Below are 21,880 nucleotides of genomic sequence, written 5' to 3' on the forward strand. Positions count from 1 at the left end.
TAAGGGCCTCTCTTTCCTGGACACCTGCTCTGTGCCAAGCACACAGTCAGATGCCAGAGACCTGTTCACAGGGCTTTCCAGCTCCATTCCTACAGCCACCCCACCCCAGGCAGGGCCCACCTTCCTGGAGAAGCTCCCCCCAGTTAGGGAGGTGGTAGGTCTAGCACTGAGGAAGTCACCAACATGGCCTTGAAAACTAACCTCCAGGTCCCCCCATCCCTGCCCCCTGGGTGACAAGCATGTGTACACTTGGCATGGCATTTCCTAGTGTCTCAATGTCCCAAATGACCTTCCTGGTTCTAACTCAGTTTCTGGGATCTTGGGGCCTTGTCTCTCCCTCCTCTGTCCGGTGCAGAGGCTTAACTTTACCACCAGAAGTCATAAACTCAAATGCTATTCAATTGCAGGTACATAAGCGGGTAAAGTGGGGTGAGAGGGAAGCCATGGAGAATGGTGGGGACAGAGGTGAGCGGGAGAACACGTACCCCATTTAAAGGGGGCAGCCCTGAGTGGAGAGAGGGGACCAGCTCTTTCAAATCCTGATTTAAGAGGAGCTGAAAATCCTGATATTTCTGTGTAATCTCTCAAGATGAAGTGCTGGCAATACATTTTATAAGTATTTACGTACTTTTGTGAGGCTGTGGCTTCAGTTGGGTGAGGGTAATAGCTGGGAAGGTGGTGGAGTTGGGGATGCTGTGGTGGGGTAAGTGGACTCTCCAAGGTCACAGGTGGTGGCCCTCTTACTTGCCCATCCATCGCCTCCGCTCCTCCTCTTTCTCTTAGCCTCTCCCTGTTCTCTCCTCCCTTACTCCAACCCCTTCCCCTGTGGGAATGTGCCCATGTCCTGGCCCCACTCCACTCTGGCTGGGAAAGGCAGATCCCCAGCACTGGGCCCCACCTCACAGCCTCTACCCACACCACCCAGGAGAGCAGGTCACCCTCCTACTCAGCTCATGCTCCCAGCACCAGCCGTCCAGGCCCCAGCCCTGGGCAGAGTCTGAGGTCTGGACCCAGGCGCTTCCTCCTGCGTTGGTCCTGGCCCAGCATGCGCTGCCCTGGCCTGAGCCAGCCCCTCTTCACAGTTATCAGGCTCTGCCCTATTTGGCAAGGCAAACTCATCTGTGCCATAGACATTTACTAAAGGCTGAACTCCGTTCTCAGCACTGGAGAAAGGGAGGAATGAACAAGATGGGTACAGTCCAGCCCACAGGGCTCACAATCTAGGTGGGGCAGACAAGCCATGAACATGTAAACAAGCGATCTAATTGGATGACTTTAGGTTGAGAGATGTGGTTTACAAAATAACAAAATGGGAGTGAGGCAGATGAAGGTGACCTCAGAGATCAGGGAAGCCTCTGAGGAGGTGACAGTTTGAGTTGGATCTCAATCCCAAAAATGCAGCCATGAGAAGATCTGGCGGCAAAAAGGAAGTGCAAAGGCCCAGAGGTGAGAACAACCTTGGGGTTTTGAGGAACAGGAAGAAGCTAGTGTGAAATAAAGTGTTGAGAGGAGGCCAGAAGGAGGTGAAGACAACCCTCCAGGAGTGATGACTCTGAGGCTTGGACTTTCATTTCAGCTCAGTGTTGCGGGGTGGGTGGGGGAGGGTGGAGAAAGAGGACAAAACCGGTTGATAATGTTGGAGCTAGGTGATGGATACATGGAGTCCATTAGTCTCTTTCCTTCAGTGTATATTTGAAAGTTTCCACTATACAAGTTTAAAATATAAAACATAAAATGCTTCAGAATTTTAATATTATGATTATCAATCTCTCGATTGCTGAGACAGGACTATACCAGCCAGCAGCAGGGAGTCCCACCAGCGACGGCGGAAGGCACAGTAATGCCACCGACTCCCTCCCCAACCCCTTCCCTGGCCCAAAGGCCCCAGTTGGGTGAGTTCGAAGTCTCCTGCGGGGCCGGAGTGCGGAGCGCGGTGGCGGAAAGGGAGACTGAGGGGCTTAAGTCTGGGTTGCCAGTCCCGGGAGAGAGCGACAAGGAAGCCCCACGCCCGCACCGCCTAAAGCGCCAACCCACCCAAACGCACTCGAAGTCTGGCCGCTCGGCACGCGCACATTTCTCTGGAACTCCGACTCCGAGAGTTGGCGTCCAGGCTCCGCCCCCGCCTCGCGCCCAGGCTCCGATAGGCGGAGCCGCCGGGGCGGGGGGCGTGTCGAGGAGAGTTGGAAGGCGGCGGGGGGGTTGGCCCCCTCCGGCAAGCGGAACGCGGTAGCGGAGTGCGGTCTGTCTGGCCGGCTGCCTGGTGGGGCGCGAGACGCGAGGGGCCCCGGCTGAGGAGGTAAGGGTCACCAGCCAGGCCGGGGCGCCCGGAGCAAGCGGGTTTTCGGCCGACTGCCTCCCAGCTCCCCCGGGCTCCTCGTCTAGGTGGCCCCTGGACTCGGGCGGGGCGGTCGCGCGCCCGGTGCCATCTCGGATTCTGGCCCCGAGCAAAGGCACAGACCAAGGCGCTTATTGCTGGCTGGTGGGGCTGGAGGCGGGGCGGGGGCTGCCAGGAGCTCCAAGGACAGAGGGGTGAAAACGGGTAAGGGGGTCTCCGACGTCGAGGCAGGGTGCCCGGGGGATGCACGAAGTGAGAGCAGAAACGGTCTGGAGACGCTGTGGGCGTTGAGGCCCGGGGCAGCAAGGATCTCAGCGCTCCTGCTGTCTGGGGAGGGTTCGGGGATTCCTGACTCACGCCATCGTGGGGGCCGCCACTCTTGGTCCCAGTCTGCAGGGTATGGAGCAGTGGGCAGAGATAGTTTGGCCCAGGGAAGCGGGGAGGAGAGGCAGGGTGGTAGCGCTTTCCGGGTGGCCTGGGTGCTCGCTGGCCCTTGAAGCGCCTGAGTTTGTGACTTTTGGTGGGAGTTGTCAAAGAAAACAAGGCCAGGCTTAATCTCCAATTTCACAGAGGAAGTACTGAGGCTGACGCAGAGAGAGGTGGCAGTTCCTTCCCAGCCTGGAATCACCCGGAATCTCCTTCCCTTTCTCTCTCCCTGAACACCTTAAGAGCTGTGCAGGGGAGAGTTGTCATCCAGCCACTTTTTCAGATGGGAAAGTGGATGCCCTGAGTCACTTTGTAACTTGATCAGGGATATATTCGTTTGGAATTTGAACAGCATTGTTATCTCATCACCAGGAGGTCAGAAGCCAGGGAAGAGGGGAGGATGATTGCTGGCTAATTTCCACTTAATGTTGGCATGTTCCTGGGCATGCAATTTCCACTGGGGTTGTCTCTGACTTCAGTCTGTGTCCCTGCACACATCAGCCCCCAGGGCTGCCAGGATGGGCAATTGAGGCAGCCCAGCTGAGCTAAGGGACTTGTGCAACCAAGCCCACTACAAGGAAGGGGCTGGGCAGCTCAGCCAAGCTAATGGACCCGCCCAAGCCACCCCTTGACCTGGGTGGAGAGGGTTGGGGGTTGGAGATCAGGCATTTGGAGAGGGGCCCTGCCCTCTGAACTTGAGGATTTCGGATTCTATTTTCAGCAGCTCATGGTTGTCTTGGAGCTGGGACTTTGGGCAGTGACTTTGATGATGGAGGTGGCACCTTCCCCAATGGGGCTTTTGTGAAGAATCAGCATGATAATACTTGGCAGTGTGCTTCCCGTTGTGCCTGGTGAGCTGTAAGCTCTTCAGTTAATGGCACCCCTGGTTTATTTTCCGTATTACTATTCTTTTCATGGAGGAGGGCTTTCCAGGAAGCATAGAACTGGACAAGCCTAAGGGGTGGCCCCTCTGGAAGGAAAGGACACTTGGATTGTACTTGGAGAAAAACTCAGATCCTCATCTTGGCCTGTGGACCTGCAAGACTGGCTCCTACAGCACCTTTAACCTTACTTGTTACTCCTCCTGCCTCCATAGTCAGGTCATTGAGCTGTTCCCTCAGGCCTCTGCATGGCTAAAATCCTTCACATTCAGGCTGGTGCAGGGTCACTTCCTCACCAGGCCTTTCCTGACCACCACCCTCACCCTAGCCTTGCTCAGCACATCAGCCCTTTTCTTTGTGGCATTCACAATCAGAAATCACCTTGTTGATTTATTGATACTTTCTATCCTGGCTGTCGCACCAGGCTGTCTGATACTGAAAGGTCTGGTCCCTAGCTACCGGCTGTAACCTGGTGCCTAGTCCTGCCTAGTAGAGCTGTGCCAGGCACATAGTAGGACTTTAGTAAATATTTAGAAGGTAAGTCAGGTAGGCATGAAGACAACGTGGTCCAGGTTGGGACTGGAGGGAATGAGGGTCAGGTGATACATCAGTCCTGCCCTAATCTGGGGAAGCCAAGGGATAGTCCAAAGGGCCAACACCCTGACTCCCTCTGTGACCTTGGCCAGGTAACTCCCTCTCTGATAAGCAATGTCCCCAACTGTAGCTCTTAATGGAAGGATGGACCTGAGTGCCCCTCCCAGGTCCTACTATACAGGGTTCCCAGGTTGGGGCCCCAGACAGCTCTTCGAATCTCAAAGTCTGTGTCCAAGTGGAGGAGACTAGCTCCATCAGGACATGGCCCCATGTCAGGTGCGTCCCTGGAGCAGGCACATTATGCATTTGACAGTATGTGGTGGTATAGATCAGGAGTCTGCAAACTTTTTCTGTGAAGGGCCAAATGGTAAATATTCTAGGTTTTGCAGGCCAATCTCTGTTGCATGTGGCTATGTTCCAATAAATTGTTTTTAGAAAAGCTGGCAGTGGTTTGGACCTGGTGTCGATTTGCTACCTCTGGTGTAGATCATGTGTGACACCTCAACTGTCAGGCATAGAACCCTGGCCACCCAGTGACACGTGGAGCATGGCTTACTCACTGAGAGAGCCGTTGGCCTATTCAGATGGTGGGATCACTGGTGTTCAGGAAGGCCAGCCCTGGAGCCTGCCCCACTTCAAAAACATGCAAGAAAGAGCTGGCCTGTTTACTTCTTTGCTCCCAGACACTGGCCCTTCATGAGTGTCCACCTTCTGTCAGCACTTGGGGTACCACACAGGGGTCAGCACAGGTTGTCCTAAGGCAGGCAGCCACAAAAGGAATGGGCACAGGCTCAGCTCTCCCTCCGCCCTGTCCTAAGGGAGGGCAGTTCACTTCTTTAGTGAGAAAAATAAAAAGAGGATTTCTCATCTGCTGGGAGGGGTGGGGGATGGGGAGGTGGGGTTGCTGCCACATTTACCAAGAAAATCTCCTGGGGTTTCCCCTGGGGGTCCAGTGGCTAAGACTCCACACTTCCCCTGCAGGGGGGTGCAGGTTGGAAATAAGCTGTTGACATGGCCAAGAAAAAAATCTCCAGGCCATGTTAAACCAGGTGTGAAGTGAAGTTCTGGTTGTGGTGGCAGCCGTGGCGGGCGGATGTCGGGGAGCTCCCCAGGAGGATGCCGTGTGCTGGCCCCTGCTGGCCTCACCCCAGCTGCTACTTGCTGAAGGCCCCCGGAGGAGGAGGCACGAAAGCCTTCCCACTACCCCGTCAGTATGTGGGCTCAGCTCAGAGACCAGACCCCTTTCATGATCACCAGGTACTCCCCATCCTTCCTGGGCCATGTTTTGCTGCCAACAGCTGAACGGGGTCTACCAGGGCCTGGAGGGGGTCTGTAAACCACTGACGAGGGACCCAGCAGTGTGAGGCATCCTGGGGCCTCCTACAAGGGACAGGGAGACAGTGTTATAGGCCCTCCCCTGCCCAAAGCTTTCCCCTTCATGGGCGCTGCCCCTCACTTCCTCCGTGCCGCCCACCTGGGTAACATCTAGTCAGAGGTGGATTCTGGGCGAGTGTGCCTCCAGAGCTCACCCAACCCCACCAGGCCAGGGTTACAGGGGGGTGGGGGGATGCCTGCTCTTCTTTCCACATAAAGTCCATCTGCCTCGGTGCTGCGTGTTAGGCCTCGGTGTGTGGCTACAAGATTGGGGTTTCACCCACTTCTGCTAGCTGGCGACGCCCAGGAGTTTTGGAGGGAACAAGTCGTGTTCCATCCTGAGATGTTCATCCTAGCATGTCCTGCAGCCTGGGCCCTGCTGCTGTGTGCTCAGGGGAGGCCCAGGCAGGTCACCTACTGAGAGGCCAGTAGAGCTTACAGCTGTTGACCCAGACATTATACTATAATTCTTTTCTTTTTGAGGACCTTATATTTAGAAAGAGAGAAGGAAAAAGCTCATGTTCCCACTTCCCAGAATTGATTGGTACTGGGACTTTATCACATATGCTGCTGCCTTTTTTTTTTTAATGAAAGAAATAAAATATTGTAGATAAAGCTGAAATCTTTGATCCAACATGCCTAATGATATTCAGGTGTCCTCCCCCAGGCCATTTTTCTCCTGATCTTGCTTTGTGTCCATCTCTTTTTGTAAACCATCTTAACCATTTTTAAGCTTACAGTTCAGGAGTATTACGTATATTCCTATTGGTGTGAAATATCTCCAGAATTCTTTCCATCTTGCAAAACTGAAACTCTAAAGGCATTAAATAACAACTCTCTCCCTCTCACCCCTCCTCCCCTGCTCTTCCTCCTTCTCCACCCCTAGCCCCGGTAACCACCTTGCTACTTTCTGTTTCTATGAGTTTGACTACTATAGATATATCATATTAGTGGAATCATGCGGTATTTGTCTTTTTGTGACTAGCTTATTTTAGTTGGCATAATGTCTTCAAGATCCATCCATATTGTAGCAAGTGATGGGATTTTTTTTTTAAGGCTGAATAATATTCCATTGTGTGTCCATACCACATTTTGTTTATCCATTCATCCATCAACGGACACTTGGGTTGCTTCCACTGCTTGACTGTTGTGAATAATGCTGCTATGATCATGGGTGTGCAAATGCCATTTGGAGATCCTGCTTTCAATTCTTTGGATAAATAATCAGAAGTGGATTGCTGAATCATATGGTAGTTCTATTTTTAATTTTTAGAGGGGCCTCCATACTTTTTTCCCCAGTGACTGCACCAATTTACATTCCCACCCACAGTGCATGAAAGGTTCTAACTTTTCCACATTCCCTTGCCAACACTTGTTTCCTGTTTTTGTTTTTTTTGTAGCAGCCATCCTCATGGGTGCAAGGCTCCATCCTGTCCACTTTTATTTACAGATATAGTTTGTGAACACTTCTTAAATGCATAATTACTGCATACACAGGGTCAGATCGTTCTGCAGGGTGCTTTTTCCACTCAGCATTTGGTGTCTATTGTCGCTCCATGTTGACCCACGTGGATTGGGTGCTGACAGTAGCCCATTGTGTGAATGCACCCAGCTCGCCCTTTGTTCTGCCCTTTCCCCTCTGCCAAGAATCTCTGTTGTCGCTGCCACGGGTCGCAAAGTCACTGCTGTTGGTGCCTCTCCCTCTGCTCTGCTCTGAGCTTCTCCAACGGAACCCTCATCTAGCCTGTCCCAGGGGTCCTGGGGGTGGCCTCTGAAATGTTGCCAGACTGTCCACAACAGGGACATGGTGACTGGTCCTAATAGGATGGCCCAGGGCTGTCACTGATAATCAGCTGGGTTTGCAACATGCAGCCCAGTTCAGCAGCCTAAAAATAGTGGTTCTTACATAAGGTGGTGTGGACAGCACTTCTCAGGACAGCTTGTGGTCTGAAAGGGGCAAGCGATACGTGCCTCGGGGCTGAGCGCCCCTGTTGTGTAATGCATCCAGCCCCCGCACTGGCCCCACTTCAGTCTCCCACAGGTGGCCAGACTTACGGAACTGCAGTGTGGTGACCTAGAAACTCTGTGAGTGTGATCGGTTTGGTCAGGGGCGTGCTCTCTGCTTGTATGCACGTGGTGGTGGCGGTGGCGGCGGCGGCTGTGGGGTCTGCTCTCTTCTGCTTCCTCTTCAGAGACAGGAGGCAGTGGCTCATTCCTCCCACAGTGGGCCTGAGAGAAGTTTGGTTCAGTCATTCACTAGCCGCTCAGGAAGCACCTACTGTGTGCTTAGCACTGTTCCAGGTATTGGGGATACAGTGAATAAGAAAAGAATCCTGTTCTGATGGAATTTAGAAGTGGGTGAGGGAAATAGGAAACATGCAAGCAAATGATGGATAGACAAGAAAATATCAGGTCCTGATAAATCCTGTGAAGAAAAAGCAAAATAGGGTAACATCCTACAGAAGGGGTTGGCAAACTTTCTCTGTAAAGACAGTAAATTTTAGGTTCTATGACTGTGTGGTCTCTATCACAGCTCTCAGTTCTGTTGTTGCAGCAGGAAAGCAGCACAGACCACTGTAAATGAATGACATGGCTCTGTTCCAATAAAGCTTTATTCACAAAACCAGGCTGTGGGCCAGATTTGACCCTCAGGCCATGATCTGCCAACCCTTTCCTGGATTGCGGGAGACGTTGCCTGAGTTGGGGTTGTCAGAGAGACTCTTTCAGAAAGGGAGATAGCCTTGCTGGAGTTGTGTGGTGAGAACTGGGGCAACTAGGGCCAAGTGTGAGCGAGAAAAATGATGGACCTTGCTCATTGGTTGAATGATGGGAGTACAGGAAAGAGGAGATTCAAGGATGAGTCCTAGATTTCGGGCTTCCACAACTAGGTGAATGGTGGTTTGTTTCTGAAAAGAAGAGGAGCTGGTGGGAGGTCACGGGGGCAGCTCAGGGGACAGCTGGGACTACAGGCTTGACCTGGGTCAGCAGTGTTTGGGTGTCTTCAATGCTGTGAGTCTGGCGAGTCAAAGGGACAGAGCAGAGGAGGCCCAGGTGAGATCTGGGGCTACCACGTGGAGTGCTTGGCAGAGGAGGATAGAGGCCTCTTGCTCCTTGCGGGAGGGCTCTGGGCAGTGTGGTCTCCAGCGGTGCAGGCTCTGGGCTTCCTGCTTCCTAACAGAGCCTCAGTTTCCTTCTGTCAACGGTAATTCTACGAGCTAGGGTTGGTGTGAGGACAAGTTGAGACAGTCATGATTGACATGGAAGCACTCTGCAGTGGTGCCTGGGATGCTGGTGTTGGTGATGTTCCATCAGAACAGGAGCCTTCTTTTATTCACTGCATCCCCAGTGCATGGAATGGTGCTAAGCGCACAGTAGTTGCTTCCTGAGTGGCTCGTGAATGGGTCCACGGGCTGAGTGAGTGGGTTGCAGGGTCTGTGATGCTTTGGCTTGGTAGATAGGGGAGTCAGTGACCTTTGGGTTTGCAGCATTCCATTGTCTGGCATTCCCCAGCTGGTACAGTCTCCTCCTTCTGCCTGAGACAGGCCCAAAGCACTGGGTAGTTAGTGCTCCCGCAAGCCCCTGATGGGAGTTGGCGCTCAGTGTCCTTGTCCCTTGGGCGGTGGATAGTGTTGAGGCTTGTTCTACCCTGTCTTCCAAGGCTCCCCAAGGGTTGAGCCTCTGCCCCTCCGCCCCCACTCAGTCACACATCTTTACTACTGCTTTCCCATCCTGGACTGGCTTCCACACACCCCTCACCTCCCAGTAACTCCATGTCTAAGGGGTGGCTTCTGGAGCAGCCAGTTTCCTTGGTTGAGTGGTACATCTGGGCCTCCTGGGTTGCAGAGGGGGTAATTAGTGGGTTGTCTGACCTATGGGTTGGGGAACTGGGGGTTGGGGGTGGTCTTGACCCCAAGCTATGCCAGAGCAAGCTGACACCTCCTCTGCCGCTCCTCCCACAGCCGAGTGGCCCAAGATGGTGGACCACCTGGCAAACACGGAGATCAACAGCCAGCGCATCGCAGCTGTCGAGAGCTGCTTCGGGGCATCGGGGCAGCCACTGGCCCTGCCGGGCCGAGTGCTGCTGGGTGAGGGCGTACTGACCAAGGAGTGCCGCAAGAAGGCCAAACCGCGCATCTTCTTCCTCTTCAACGACATCCTGGTGTACGGCAGCATCGTGCTGAACAAGCGTAAGTACCGCAGCCAGCACATCATTCCGCTGGAGGAGGTTACACTGGAGACGCTGCCGGAGACTCTGCAGGCCAAGAACCGCTGGATGATCAAGACGGCCAAGAAGTCCTTCGTGGTGTCGGCTGCCTCCGCCACGGAACGCCAGGAGTGGATCAGCCACATCGAGGAGTGCGTGCGGCGGCAGCTGCTGGCCACGGGCCTGCAGCCCAGCACGGAGCACGCGGCGCCCTGGATCCCCGACAAGGCCACGGACATCTGCATGCGCTGCACGCAGACGCGCTTCTCGGCGCTCACTCGGCGGCACCACTGCCGCAAATGCGGCTTTGTGGTCTGCGCCGAGTGCTCCCGCGAGCGCTTCCTCCTGCCGCGCCTCTCGCCCAAGCCCCTGCGCGTCTGCAGCCTCTGCTTCCGCGAGCTGGCCGCCCAGAAGCGGAAGGAAGACGTGGAGGAGCAGGGCCTCGGGTCCCCCGGGCCGTCGGCCCACCTGGCGGGGGCCGTCTGCGGGGCGTCCAGTGGAGACGATGATGACTCAGACGAGGACAGGGAGGGCAGTGGGGATGGGGACTGGCCCAGCCACGTGGAGTTCTACGCCTCGGGCGTGTCCTGGTCATCCTTCCACAGCTGACCCCAGGTCTGCAGCCATGAGGGAGGGCTTCCCTGGTCACTTCGGTCCAAACAGATGCCTCTGCCCGGACCCCTGAGAGGGCAGAGTTCCCCAAGCTGCCCAGCCCCCCGAAGGGCCCTCCCTACCCCAGGGGACCCTACCCCATGGGTAGTGGGCACAGCGGAAGTGGCTCCTTTTCTCCGAACCCCCAGTGCCTCTTTTTGGATATTGGCATCCTTCTAGTTCCACTTAAGGTAATTACCTTTTCATTTAGCAAGCCCCAAATACCTAGGCCTCTTGGGAACAAATGTCCTTTCTCAGCCATTTGAGCTGTAGCTCCAGAATTAGACGATCCCAGGCACCTTTAGGGGCAAGAGAGAAGGTAGGACTGGAGTGATGTCCCTGTTTTCTGAGGCCTTCAACCACCACACCTGGCCCTGCCCCCTTGTAGAGAAGACTGTGGGTCCAGAGAGGCTTCCAGGAAACCAGCACCTACCCACCCACCCTGCTGATGCCCACCTGTCTGGCTGGCTGGGCCTTGTCAGGCCAGGCATGTGAGCTCACCCAGAGCAAGGCAGGAGACTGCCATGCTGTGGGTGCCCGCCAGCCCCAGGGACTGCAGTCTGAGCTCTCCATGGTCCAGGGCGGCCTGCCCAGGCCTCTGGTCCAGTCTGAGCTCTCTCTAGGTATCTGATGCCTCTCAGTCCTGTCTTTCTTCCTCCCTCTGCTGGGGAAAGCAGTGTTTTCTGTTAGGACTCTTATTGCAAGTGACAGAAACCCTGGCCAGACTGAATTAATAATAAAAAGGTTTATTCACGCATGTGGTTGAAAAGTCCAGGAGTATTCTTAACTTCAGACGCAATTCTGTGATCAAGGAATGAAACCATGCTAGGTGGCCAATGTCAACAACTGTCCACCACACTGGGCATTCCTGAGAATGCTGGCAGTTCCAGTGGGCTCAGATGTTCGCACCTCACCATGGCTGGTTCCCAGGAATGGAGCCCTGGCCATCCAGGCATTGTGACTATGGCCTAGCACCTGCAGCCCTGTTCACCTGATGTGCGTTATCTAAACAGGCAGCAAGTAAGGAAAAGGAGCCAGCTATGTATGAGCCTTCAAGGTTTAAAGCTCTCCCATGTGGTCTCCTTTCCAGGCCCGCCCCTGGGTATGGTGCCATCGAGTGGGTAAATCCCAAGCACAGCAAGCTGCCTTGCTCAGCAAATGTATGTTGGGGCTAGAGCTTGAATGGCAGCCTCCTGATGCCTGGCCCGCACCCAGCCATGGAATTGTGGTCCTTCAAGACAGTCTCCTGTACCAGCTCCTCCCCCCATAGCCTAGCTGGCCTTAGCCACTGTGGCAGAGAGGGGGTCACTGTCAGCTAGAAGTGGTGACTTTGGGGCCAGGAAAGCTCCCCCAGCCCACACGGTGCAGTGCCTGAAACCCCACCATCGGCTCCAGTCCCTGGGTGAGCAGTTGTCCTCCCGGCCCAGTTCTCAGTCATTCACTTGCAGACAGAACCCTGAAGATCTCCTTCGAGTGCTAACTCTGATTCAGCAGGCCAGGCCCGCTGCCAGGGGTGGCAACACTCCAGCCGGCTCTTGAGTGGATCCACTGCCATGAGGGAGAGCGGGAAAGGCAAAGTGTGAGGCACCCAGGGCCTGCCTATGGTCTGACCCGCAGGGCAGAGGGACCAGGTAGGAAGGGTCAGAAATGCTTCCAAGAAATTACAAGCCCTTGGCCTCCCTGAGCCTCACAAACTGGTTCAGGCAGTTCTGCCTGGACAGAGGGCTCAGGGCAGGTTCAGGGTGCAGGGCAACTTAACTAAAGCTGGATCAGCTTGGAAGGCCCGGCCAGGCAGTTCTGTCCCTTCACCCAGAGTCGGTGCCCAGGCAGGGAGTGCCCAGCTCCGGCCACCAGTCTCTTGGGCACTGCCCCACCCCCTGAGAACCTCTCTTGCCTGGTAAACAGGGAGTAGAAGCACCAGGACAGCGTTCCTTTGGTCAGGAGAGGATTTCCACAGCTGATTCCAGGTGCCAGCGGCCTTCTCATAGCTGCCTGCCAGAGGGGCACAGGGCACTGGGGCAGGTGAGGCCGTGCCCTATTCACCAAGCTGGGCAGGGGCTGGCCCCGCCCTCAGCCTTCCACCCTCAGGTCTGCTTCCCTTGTGACCCCAGCCACCAGACTGTGGCTTCCCTGAGCCCTGAGTTGTTAGGTCCTGGAAGGAGCCAAGGGCTTGGGTGGCCAGTAATAGCCTTTAGAGGCCCTTCATTCACGCAGACTCACTCATGGCCGTATGCTGCACCAGGGACTGGAGACAGCCTGAGTGAAAGGCTCAAGTTCTCAGCTCTCAAGGAACGTGCAGCCTGGCAGGGGAGACCGAGAGGTCCAGAAGCAGGTGGTATTGGTTTTGGTGTGAGCTGTGAGTGGGGCATGGACTGGGGCAAGCAGCATGCGGGAGGAGGGCAGTAATCGCAGGGGTGAGCTCACCCCTCACCCGAATGGTGAGATGAGTGAGTGAGGCCAGGGGGCCAGGGTGGCATTCCAGACTCCACTGCGGGGAACAGCAAGTGCAGAGGCTGTGAGGAGGGGAGGAGCCTGTGTGTTCTGGAGCAGCTTGGCCGGACTGAAGCTGGGGGTGGGGGTGGGGGTGGGGGTGATGCACTGGAAGCTGCGGGAGCCTTCAGCAGGGTGGCAGGTCTGCTCTTTGCTTTCAGGAGCTTTCCCTGGTGCCTAAGTACAGATGACTGAGTTGGGAGAGTGGCCAGGAAGCCTCCTGCTCCCCCTGAGGTCCCCAAGGGGTGGCCTTGGCTTCTCTAAGGCCACATCTGCCTACCACAGTAGATGGCAGAAGGCATGCCTTGGCTGCCCTCAACTTATCCCAAAGGGCTGGCCCATGCCCTGTTCTGCAAGATGCTCTGACGATAACAGATGGTACCCTTGGAAGCAAAGTAAAAGCCCTGGGCAGAACGTTTGCCCTGGGTCAACACATGAGGTGGAGCAGCGATCGGCTGCAGCAACTGAAGCGCGGAGTGGAATGTGCCTGAGGAGTCAGGACCTCCGGAAAGGGAAGACGTGGCTCCAGGTAGGGAAGGCACCGCCTTGGGAGACCCCATCTCTGACTCCTTTCGGTTTTGTTTCCTTTAGAGACAACCTCATCAGCCTGACTTGGGTCAAGGGCCAGGCCAGGTCCTGGCTCCACCCTGCTTCACACCCCATCTGTCACCTCCCATCCCCCACCACTGTTCTTAGAAGGGGCTGCAGTACTCTTGCCTGGAAAATCCCATGGACGGAGGAGCCTGGTGGGCTGCAGTCCATGGGGTCACTAAGAGTCGGACACGACTGAGCGACTTCACTTGCACTTTTCACTTTCATGCATTGGAGAAGGAAATGGCAACCCACTCCAGTGTTCTTGCCTGGAGAATCCCAGGGATGGGGGAGCCTGGTGGGCTGCCGTCTCTGGGGTTGCACAGAGTCGGACACGACTGAAGCGACTTAGCAGCAGCAGCAGCAGCTGCGAGCCAGGCCACAGGGGTCTGAGCCTTCCTCACCCATCTCCCCAGCAGCAGGTGTCATCCAAGACTCGAGCTGCCTTCAGTTGGGGTCACACAGCTGACCCTTGCCCTTGGCCACCAGTGGAGGAAGAGGTCAGGAGCTCTCAGGCCAAATCAGTGCCTGCTGCTCGTGGATGTTCTCTCCCCAGGATGATGCCTTAGGTCTGGCTGCAGGGCTGGGTCTGCTGGGCCTCATCCAGGCCTTCACACTCTCTCCTGGGGCTTCACTTGCAGGCCTGGCAAGGGCACAAGAGCCAACTGTCCTGCCAGCCAAGTGCTCCAGTTCATCACCCAGGAATCTTTCCCCTCAGCTGGGCATGGACTCCATGTCCTTGCCAGCAGCTAAGGATGCTAATAGGCTTTGAGCCCTGGGAGGGCCTGCCTTGCCCCTCCTCCTCAGAGAGGCAAGCTGGACGAGGGTCTGAGGACCAGGCCCATGCATTTGAGAGGGCATGGAGCCGCTACCACCTTAGTGTTTCCTGGAGCGCCCTTGCTGGAAGCAGCCCAGATGGAAGTCGCTCCAGGTGGAAAGTGAACTTGCAGTGTTGACCTCAGGCCATTTTGGGACTGACACCCCTAGGCAGGGGTGCCATGTTCCTGCAGTACTCAGCTATTAGGGGAGGCCTCCTCAGGGGGTGAGCCCGTGGCCTCTACCTGTAAGTTTTGGCTGTTGGGATTTTTAGAGCTGAGTTTTCTTGAATAGGACCCACTGCATGTGTGCTGATAACATTTGGGTGTTCTCTGCCACAGGCAGGCAAGGGATTGACAGGACCCAAGGAATATTATCTCTCGTTGATGATGATGATGGTGGGTACTGGTGCTGATGGGAGCTGTGGCTGCCACTTATTGAGACCCACCTGTGCACTGGTTCCAGGGAAGCAGACCCAATCACACAAGACTATCCTAAGGTCCCAGGACAGCTGTGTGGTCATGGAGGGCTTCCTCGAGGAGGTGGTGTTTGGTTGAACCTCAGAGAAGGGCAGGACTTTATTAGAGAGGGTGGTAGCTCCCATGAGGTCTAGGAGTCTGGGTCTTTTTGTTAACCATACCCTCATCCCTGGCATTAAACATTTGTTGATTGAATAAATGAATCAAGTAAGAAATGGGCTAGGGTGTTGGGGCAGAGGGGATGACAAGGAAATGGGAATTGGGTCTCACTCCTGGAGCCTCCAGTCAAGCTCTGGGTGAGAACCTTGGCCTCCTTCTGGAGGGTTGAGGACTAGCCCCTCCCCCAAGACACTGACTGTTGACCTCTCAGGCAGGGCAGGAAGTGCTCACCCACCCCTACCCAGGCAGAACTTTCTGGAAAGCTGTCATCACACCTGTTTGTAGAGGCCCAATGGCGCCACTGGGGGTGTCATCCAGATCAGCATCAGAGGATTTCTGGCAGCCTGGTCTTTCTCCTGCCCTAACCTGTTCCCTGGGACATGGACAGAAAGAGGCTGCAGGGGAGGCCAGGGCCTCTCTTGGCTTCAGCCACTGGGCAGGGTGGGAGTGAGTGGGAGGTTGACCCAGTTCTCAGCCAGAACCCAGGGTCTCTCAGGCCACGCTCGCAGAGCAAAGCAGTCACTTCCGCTGGCCCACCTCTATCCCAGGCCTGCAGGAAGTGGCCTTTCTGAGGGCTGCACGCAGGGCAGGGACCTGGCTGTATCTGGGGCTTTTCCCACCTGATCAGCAGGCTCTCTGGGTTCCCCGAAGCCTCCCTCCTCAGAACCTGTAGGCTGGCCCATGCCTTTCCTGATACCCAGGCCCTCATCTGTGAAGGGCCCCCACTCTCCCCATGCCCGCCCTGCCTCAGCCCTGAGCAGATTCAGTGAGACCTGTGCTCGGAGGGCAGAACATAGGGCCAGAGGTGAGGGAGAGGGGTCTCTCTCACCAAGCCCAACAGAGCTAGGCTCTGGGCTTCTCGAGCTGCTTGCTAGCTCTGTGCCCACCATTCCCTCTGCCCATGGACTTAGCTCCCCTGTGAACCCCAGTGCAGCTGCACCTCCACTCTGCTGCCTTCCTGGGATGCCCTGCGTCAGCACGGCTGTCGCATTTGTGCTCCCAGGGCACCTGCAGCCCTGCTCCAGCTTCCCTACCCTCCAGGAGATGCCTGTGTGGGCCTGTGCCCATCAGAGCCAGCCCTCAAGCCTGAGCCACTCAGGGCAGGGGCAGCTCAGTCATCATTCATCTGTGGCCATCATCCCCCTGCAGTTCCCAGCCCAAGCCCTGTGCCACTGCCCATTCCATAGATGCTTCTCTTCTAGGAGGAGATGGCCTTGACTTCTAGCTCCTGGGGGCTGTTGGCAGGATGCTGGGTTTGCAGGGGCAGCCCCTGTGGCCACAGCTGACCCTGTCGGCTTTGGGTAACCTGCTTGTCTGGCCTCCATTGGCACCTGCACTCAGGCCTTCTAGCCAGGCACCGAGGTGTCTCCTGGTCCTTCCCTTGCCTGTCTCCCACCCTCCTATGCCCATCCAGGCAACCCAGGTCCAAACTGGGGGGTGGGGGGCAGCCTTTGATGATCTGAGGCACTGAAGGAGCTTCCTTAGGGCCATGGAGGTGAGTGTGGGCCAGGCTGTGCCCCTCTCCCCCACACCCACCAACCCCTTGTCCTGCCTCCCACTTCCCCCCTCCTGGGCTCCCCATCTCAAAACCTCAGGCTGGCTTTGGATCAATCTAGAAGGGAGGAACAGACAGTGAGGACCCGAGAAGGAGAGGAGAGGAGAGTGAAGCCCACAGGAGGCTCTCAGAGCTCTTCTTTCTCCGTTCTCGGGCCCTGGGGGCAGGTGTATCCCCAGCCCTCGGGAGTCAGGGTCAACGCCTCGCGAGAAGCCAAGGCCAGGCAGTGTCCTGAGTCCTCCAGATCCTATCTCCTGCTGGCTGCCCCACACCACGGAGCCCAGCTCTGACTAGAATGTTCTAATGCTAAAGACAGAAAGGCAGGCTGGTAGGCGAGGGCAGGGGGGCGGGGGTGGGGAGGACAGAGCAAGGGCAGACCAAGCCAGACGTTTCTGGGCAAAAACAAGAGGAAATTTCAGTCCTTGGAACGTCAACTTAGGGATCCTGCCAGATGTTCTGACCCTGAAGAAGAGGCTTCCCAGAGACTAGTTCCTGCCCACTGTGGCTCCCAAGCGGGGTGATGGGGGGTTGGGGGGCAGTGGGAGTCAGAGGCCACCCATCCTTGCTGCCCATTCTTTCTCAGTACCGGGGGTCCTCTGGATGCCCACAGCAATGCCCAGGGCTGTGGAAATCAGTGGTTCCAGGATTCTTTGACACACACACAGATTTTATGCAGTTTGCAAATTACCAACATTCTAAAATGCCAACATGCCTTCCTTGGTATCCCAACCAAGCCTCTTGGGGTTCCCAGCCCGCACCCAGGAAGGGGAGGAACGAGTCAGCCTTGGGCCAGGAGCAGCCATTAGCTGACACGTTCTTTCCCAAGACCTGAGCTGGAATAGAAGTCAGAGTTGAAACAAAGGCACTCAGTGGGGGGGTGGGGGTGGGGTCTGGAGGTCACAACAGAGGCAGGGCTCACAGGGGGCCCAGCCCTGGGTGGGGCTGGGGTGCAGATCATCACCCCAGGAGAGGCCCAGTCTCCTCAATGCTCTTTCTTTTCTGCACTCATGCTGTGTCCTCACTTGGATCATCAGTTTGATCACTGCTCCCTACCCCTGGCTGCTGGAGCGAGTTCATGGGGTGGGGGGCACCTGTGGCTCACCTGAGTGCATGTTCCTTCTGTGGGTGGTCACACTCTGGTATCCCCCGGTGTGAAATAATACAAAAATTACATATTGGTCTCTGTCCCCGGTTCCTGGCACAGAGCTCCTAAAACCTTTGTAATTTCCCAAGTGATAAGAGCGCTAAGAGAAGGATTTCTGACACAGAGCTTCTCAGTTCCTTGGAATTTCCTGGGTGACAGGAGTGTCTTTTTTTCTAATGAAGCGGTGAGAGAGTGGGACTAAGCCATGATGAGAAGCTTGGAACTTGTAGCCCTCCCCCATTCCCTGCCATCCTCCCAGAAGGGGAAAGATTGAGTTAATGATCAATCATGATGAAAGCGCCATAAAGCCCACAAGGATAGGGTAGGGAGAACTTCCAGGTTGGTGAGCGTGTGGAGGTGCTAGGAGGGTGGTGGACTGGGAGAGGGCATCCGAGCTCCGCCTCCTTTCCCACTCATCACTTCCTCGGGCTGTTCTTTATTAAATCCTTTGTAATAAACCAACAGACAAGTATTTTCCTGAATTTTGTGAGCTGGTCTAGCAAATTATCAAACCCAAGGCAGGAGTCAGAGAAACTTCCATTGATAGCCAGTCTGTCAGAAGTACAGGTGACAACTTGGGACTTGGGATTGGCATCTGAGCTGGGGACAGCCTTTCGGGGCTGAGCCCTTCACCTGTAAGTTCTGCACAAACACCAGTTAGTGCTAGAACAGAACTGAGTTCTCGGACCTCCCGTTGGTGTGGCAGAGAATTGCTTGGTGCAATGTGTGGGAACCCCGCACATCTGGTGTCAAAAGTGTGCGTGTTGTATTAGTGTGAGAGTAAAGAAATCACGGAGCGGTTTCCCCATGCCCCTGGGGAAGCCCTATTCCTTACCTTCAGCCACTCAATTTGGTGCAGCTGACTCACTCACATCCTGGCTCTAGAAACAGACATAGTACACGGGTCTGGACAACCAGTGCAACCATGGAACTAAGTAAGGGGCTTAGTTTCGAGAGTTTCGAGGGTCCATGGCCACTTCTACCTTTGCAGAGAGCGGAGTGGTCCGGAGTCATGTGACAGCGGGTCTCAGCCCAAGAGAAGAGGACCAAGGAGTCTAGGGAAAGGGGCTAGGTGAGGGTCTTGGGGCCCTGATTTACACCCAGTATGACGCTGTTGCCAAGACATTGTTCAGATTTCAATCCAATTAGGGAGAAATCCACTCAATGATGAACAGCTCCAAGATATGAAAACAGAACATTCACAGTGATTGTTTCCTTTATTCAAGTCAAAAACGATGCAACATCTCAGGCAGTCTTGCTGTCTCGCAAGCTGATTATCACATAAGTGGAGGAACAAACATAATTCAGATGAAAATCTGATTTTAGGAAACAAAGCCTGTCCAGCCCTCCTCAAGTTAGGAGAGTGATGATACAGAGACCAAGCTCTTCAAGGATGTATTTTTTGAAAGCACCATGTCTTCCAGGATTAGGTCCAAGGTATTTCTGCACATCGACCTCCTCTCCAAAGGTCAAGGAGTGCACAGGTAGGGAAATCAACAAGTCTCCAGAGCACTACAAGGAAGAAATTAGCACAGGGTCAGTACATAGATAGAGCAGATGTCTGGGTTACCACCCTGGGACTTCAGTTTCTTTTTTCTTCTTTCTTTCTTCCTTCCTTTCTTTCTTGTTGAGGTCTAACATCCCTTCAGAAAAGTGTACAAATTCCAGCTTTGCACACTGTCACACACACACCTATTAGCACCACCCATGTGGAGATACAGAGCATCTTCAGCACCCAGAAGCCTCCCTCAGTCCCTCCCAACAGTACCTGCCTCCAAGGGTAATTGATGTTCTATAATTGATGTTCTAATCTATGTCACCATAGATTTTTCCCCCATCTCTTTAAACTTCATTTGATGAAATACAATTCATATTTTATGGCAAGACAAGAAAAATTTAAATATGAAAATGTTCTCTGCCCATTTGAGTCTCCTCCCTTTAATGTGAGTTGTGCATCTGGATTAACCAGACCACCTTAGGAGATAACATTCCTCTTTAATCTCATCAATGGTCACAACTTTTTAGAAGATAACCTTTCTTCTTAATCTTGCAAGGGGCCATGATGACCCATTACCCTCTACTCACTTTGTCCTCAGGTCTGGATTGTATAAACTGTCAATAATACATCATTTAATGCCCTTTGTCTAAAAAAATTATGTAACTATGCTTTGATCTCTAACAAGTGGAAAAGTCTTCAGTTCAGTTCAGTTCAGTTGCTCAGTCGTGTCCGACTCTTTGCGACCCCATGAATTGCAGCACGCCAGGCCTCCCTGTCCATCACCATCTCCCGGAGTTCACTCAGACTCACATCCATCGAGTCAATGATGCCATCCAGCCATCTCATCCTCCATCGTCCCCTTTTCCTCCTGCCCCCAATCCCTCCCAGCATCAGTCTTTTCCAATGAGTCAACTCTTCACATGAAGTGGCCAAAGTACTGGAGTTTCAGCTTCAGCATCAGTCCTTCCAATGAACACCCAGGACCCAGGACCCAGGATCTCCTTTAGAATGGACTGGTTGGATCTCCTTGCATTTAGTCCAAGGGACTCTCAAGAGTCTTCTCCAACACCACAGTTCAAAAGCATCAATTCTTCGGCTGTTCTCAGTTTATAATCCTGTTTGGTTCAAGTAAAACTTTCTTTCTTAGACTGGCTAATTTTTCATCGACAATATAAATAGAATCACACTGTATATATCTTTTTGTTCAGGTTTCTCTGCTCAACATCGTGTCTGGGAAATTCCTTCCTGTCATTGTGGGTGATTGTGGTGGTTGTTTTTCATTGCAGTATTCTACACTGCTGTAGAACTGTGGTGCTCAGGACTCTTGAGAGTCCTTTGGACAGCAAAGAGATCAAACCAGTCAGTCCTAAAGGAAATCAACCCTTAATATTCACTGGAAGGACTGATGCTGACGCTGAAGCTCCAATGCTTTGGCCACCTATGGAAAGAGTCGATTCATTGGAAAAGACCCTGATGCTGGAAAAGATTGAAGGCAAAGGAGAAGTGGGCAGCAGACGATGAGATGGTTAGATGGCATCAGCACCTCAATGGACATGAATTTGAGCAAACTCTGGGAGATAGTGAAGGACAGGGAAGCCTAGCATGCTACAATACATGGGGTTGCAGACAGTTGGACATGGCTTAGTGACTGAACGGCAACACTGGGAACTCTCCACAGTTGTTTATTCATTCTGTTGTTGGGCATTTGCAGTTGGGGTTATCATGAATGAAGATTCATGACCAATCCTATCGATGTCTGTTGGTGCACATAAGCCCTCGTCTCTCTTAGACACGTAACTAGGAGTGGTGTTGCTGGGCCGTGGGATAGATGTATGCATCTTTAGCAGGTGCTACCCAGCATTTTGGGCAGGAGGCAAACCACCAGCAGTAAATCAGGGTTCCAGTTGCTCCATGTTTTCACCAGCAGTTGGTGTTGTCTGTCTTTCCCACTGCAATCATTCTGGAAGATTACTTGCATGTAGGCCTCAGACACCATCCTAACATTAGAACCGGCATCCCCAGGCAACGGGAGGCAGCCTTTTCTCTCACCCTCAGGTGGAGTGGGTGTGTGAGATGGACATGGTGTGGGAGTTAGGTCTGGTCTGCAAAATGTCTGCATATGGGATGCAAAATGAAATAGGATAAAATCTGCCTGCTAGCTTTTAAATTTGTATTTGTTCATTCAGCAAGTATTGATTGAGTATCTATAAGCACTGGGAATACAGCTGTGAACAAATTGGACAAAAAGCCCTCCCTTCCCAGAGTTCATTCTCCAGTAGAAAGAGACAAATACAACTTTTAAAAAGTATATTATACTCTATCTCTGGTATCTTTTCCAGCACTAGGGTGATTTCCAGCCAAGAGAGGCCACACTATTTGGAAATGCTCATGTCTGTCCCTTGTTCGTTCAGCTCTGCTAATGTACTTTTTCTTTTGTTTTTTGAAAAGATTATCTCCCCAACACTCTTCTTGATATAGATCATCTCGGGGGGAAAAAACCTCTGTAATGGAGTAAATTCATAGGTACTGAGTGCTATAGACGGTAACAGCACAGAGGAAGGGACAATGCAGGGTAGGGCTGGGCAGCTACAGTTTCAGATCCAGTGGCCAGGTAGGGCCTCACTGAAAAGGTGGATTTGAGTCAAGACTTGAAGGAAATGAGGCAGATGTTCGGGAGAAGGAA

At 53.9% G+C, this 21,880-nt stretch overlaps 1 protein-coding gene across 4 annotated transcripts; it reads left to right on the forward strand.

Annotated features, from left to right (window-relative positions):
• The first annotated feature begins 1,328 nt into the window (after nt 1-1,328).
• Nucleotides 1,329-11,223, forward strand: PLEKHF1 (pleckstrin homology and FYVE domain containing 1). 4 transcript variants are annotated; one of them, XM_055552790.1, is made up of 3 exons: nt 1,329-1,446; nt 1,787-1,892; nt 9,570-11,223. In XM_055552790.1, exons 2-3 carry the CDS (start codon nt 1,841-1,843, stop codon nt 10,421-10,423), a joined length of 906 nt encoding a protein of 301 aa, XP_055408765.1. In that variant the 5' UTR covers nt 1,329-1,446; nt 1,787-1,840; the 3' UTR covers nt 10,424-11,223. The 4 variants fall into 4 exon arrangements, with proteins under 4 accessions (XP_055408765.1, XP_055408766.1, XP_055408767.1 ...); XM_055552791.1 differs by lacking the exon at nt 1,787-1,892 and having other exon boundaries at nt 1,373-1,446; XM_055552792.1 differs by lacking the exons at nt 1,329-1,446; nt 1,787-1,892 and adding an exon at nt 2,170-2,296.
• The last annotated feature ends 10,657 nt before the right edge of the window (nt 11,224-21,880 follow it).

This window comes from Bubalus kerabau, chromosome 17 (genome assembly GCF_029407905.1).
Source record: "Bubalus kerabau isolate K-KA32 ecotype Philippines breed swamp buffalo chromosome 17, PCC_UOA_SB_1v2, whole genome shotgun sequence".
Lineage (NCBI taxonomy): Eukaryota > Metazoa > Chordata > Mammalia > Artiodactyla > Bovidae > Bubalus > Bubalus kerabau.

Bases quoted from the DNA above. Each gene is read 5' to 3' on its own strand.
- PLEKHF1 (XM_055552790.1), top strand. From the start codon at position 1,841: ATGCCACCGACTCCCTCCCCAACCCCTTCCCTGGCCCAAAGGCCCCAG. The intron at 1,893-9,569 runs GTGAGTTCGAAG...CTCCTCCCACAG, and splicing joins GGCCCAAAGGCCCCAGTTGG to CCGAGTGGCCCAAGATGGTG.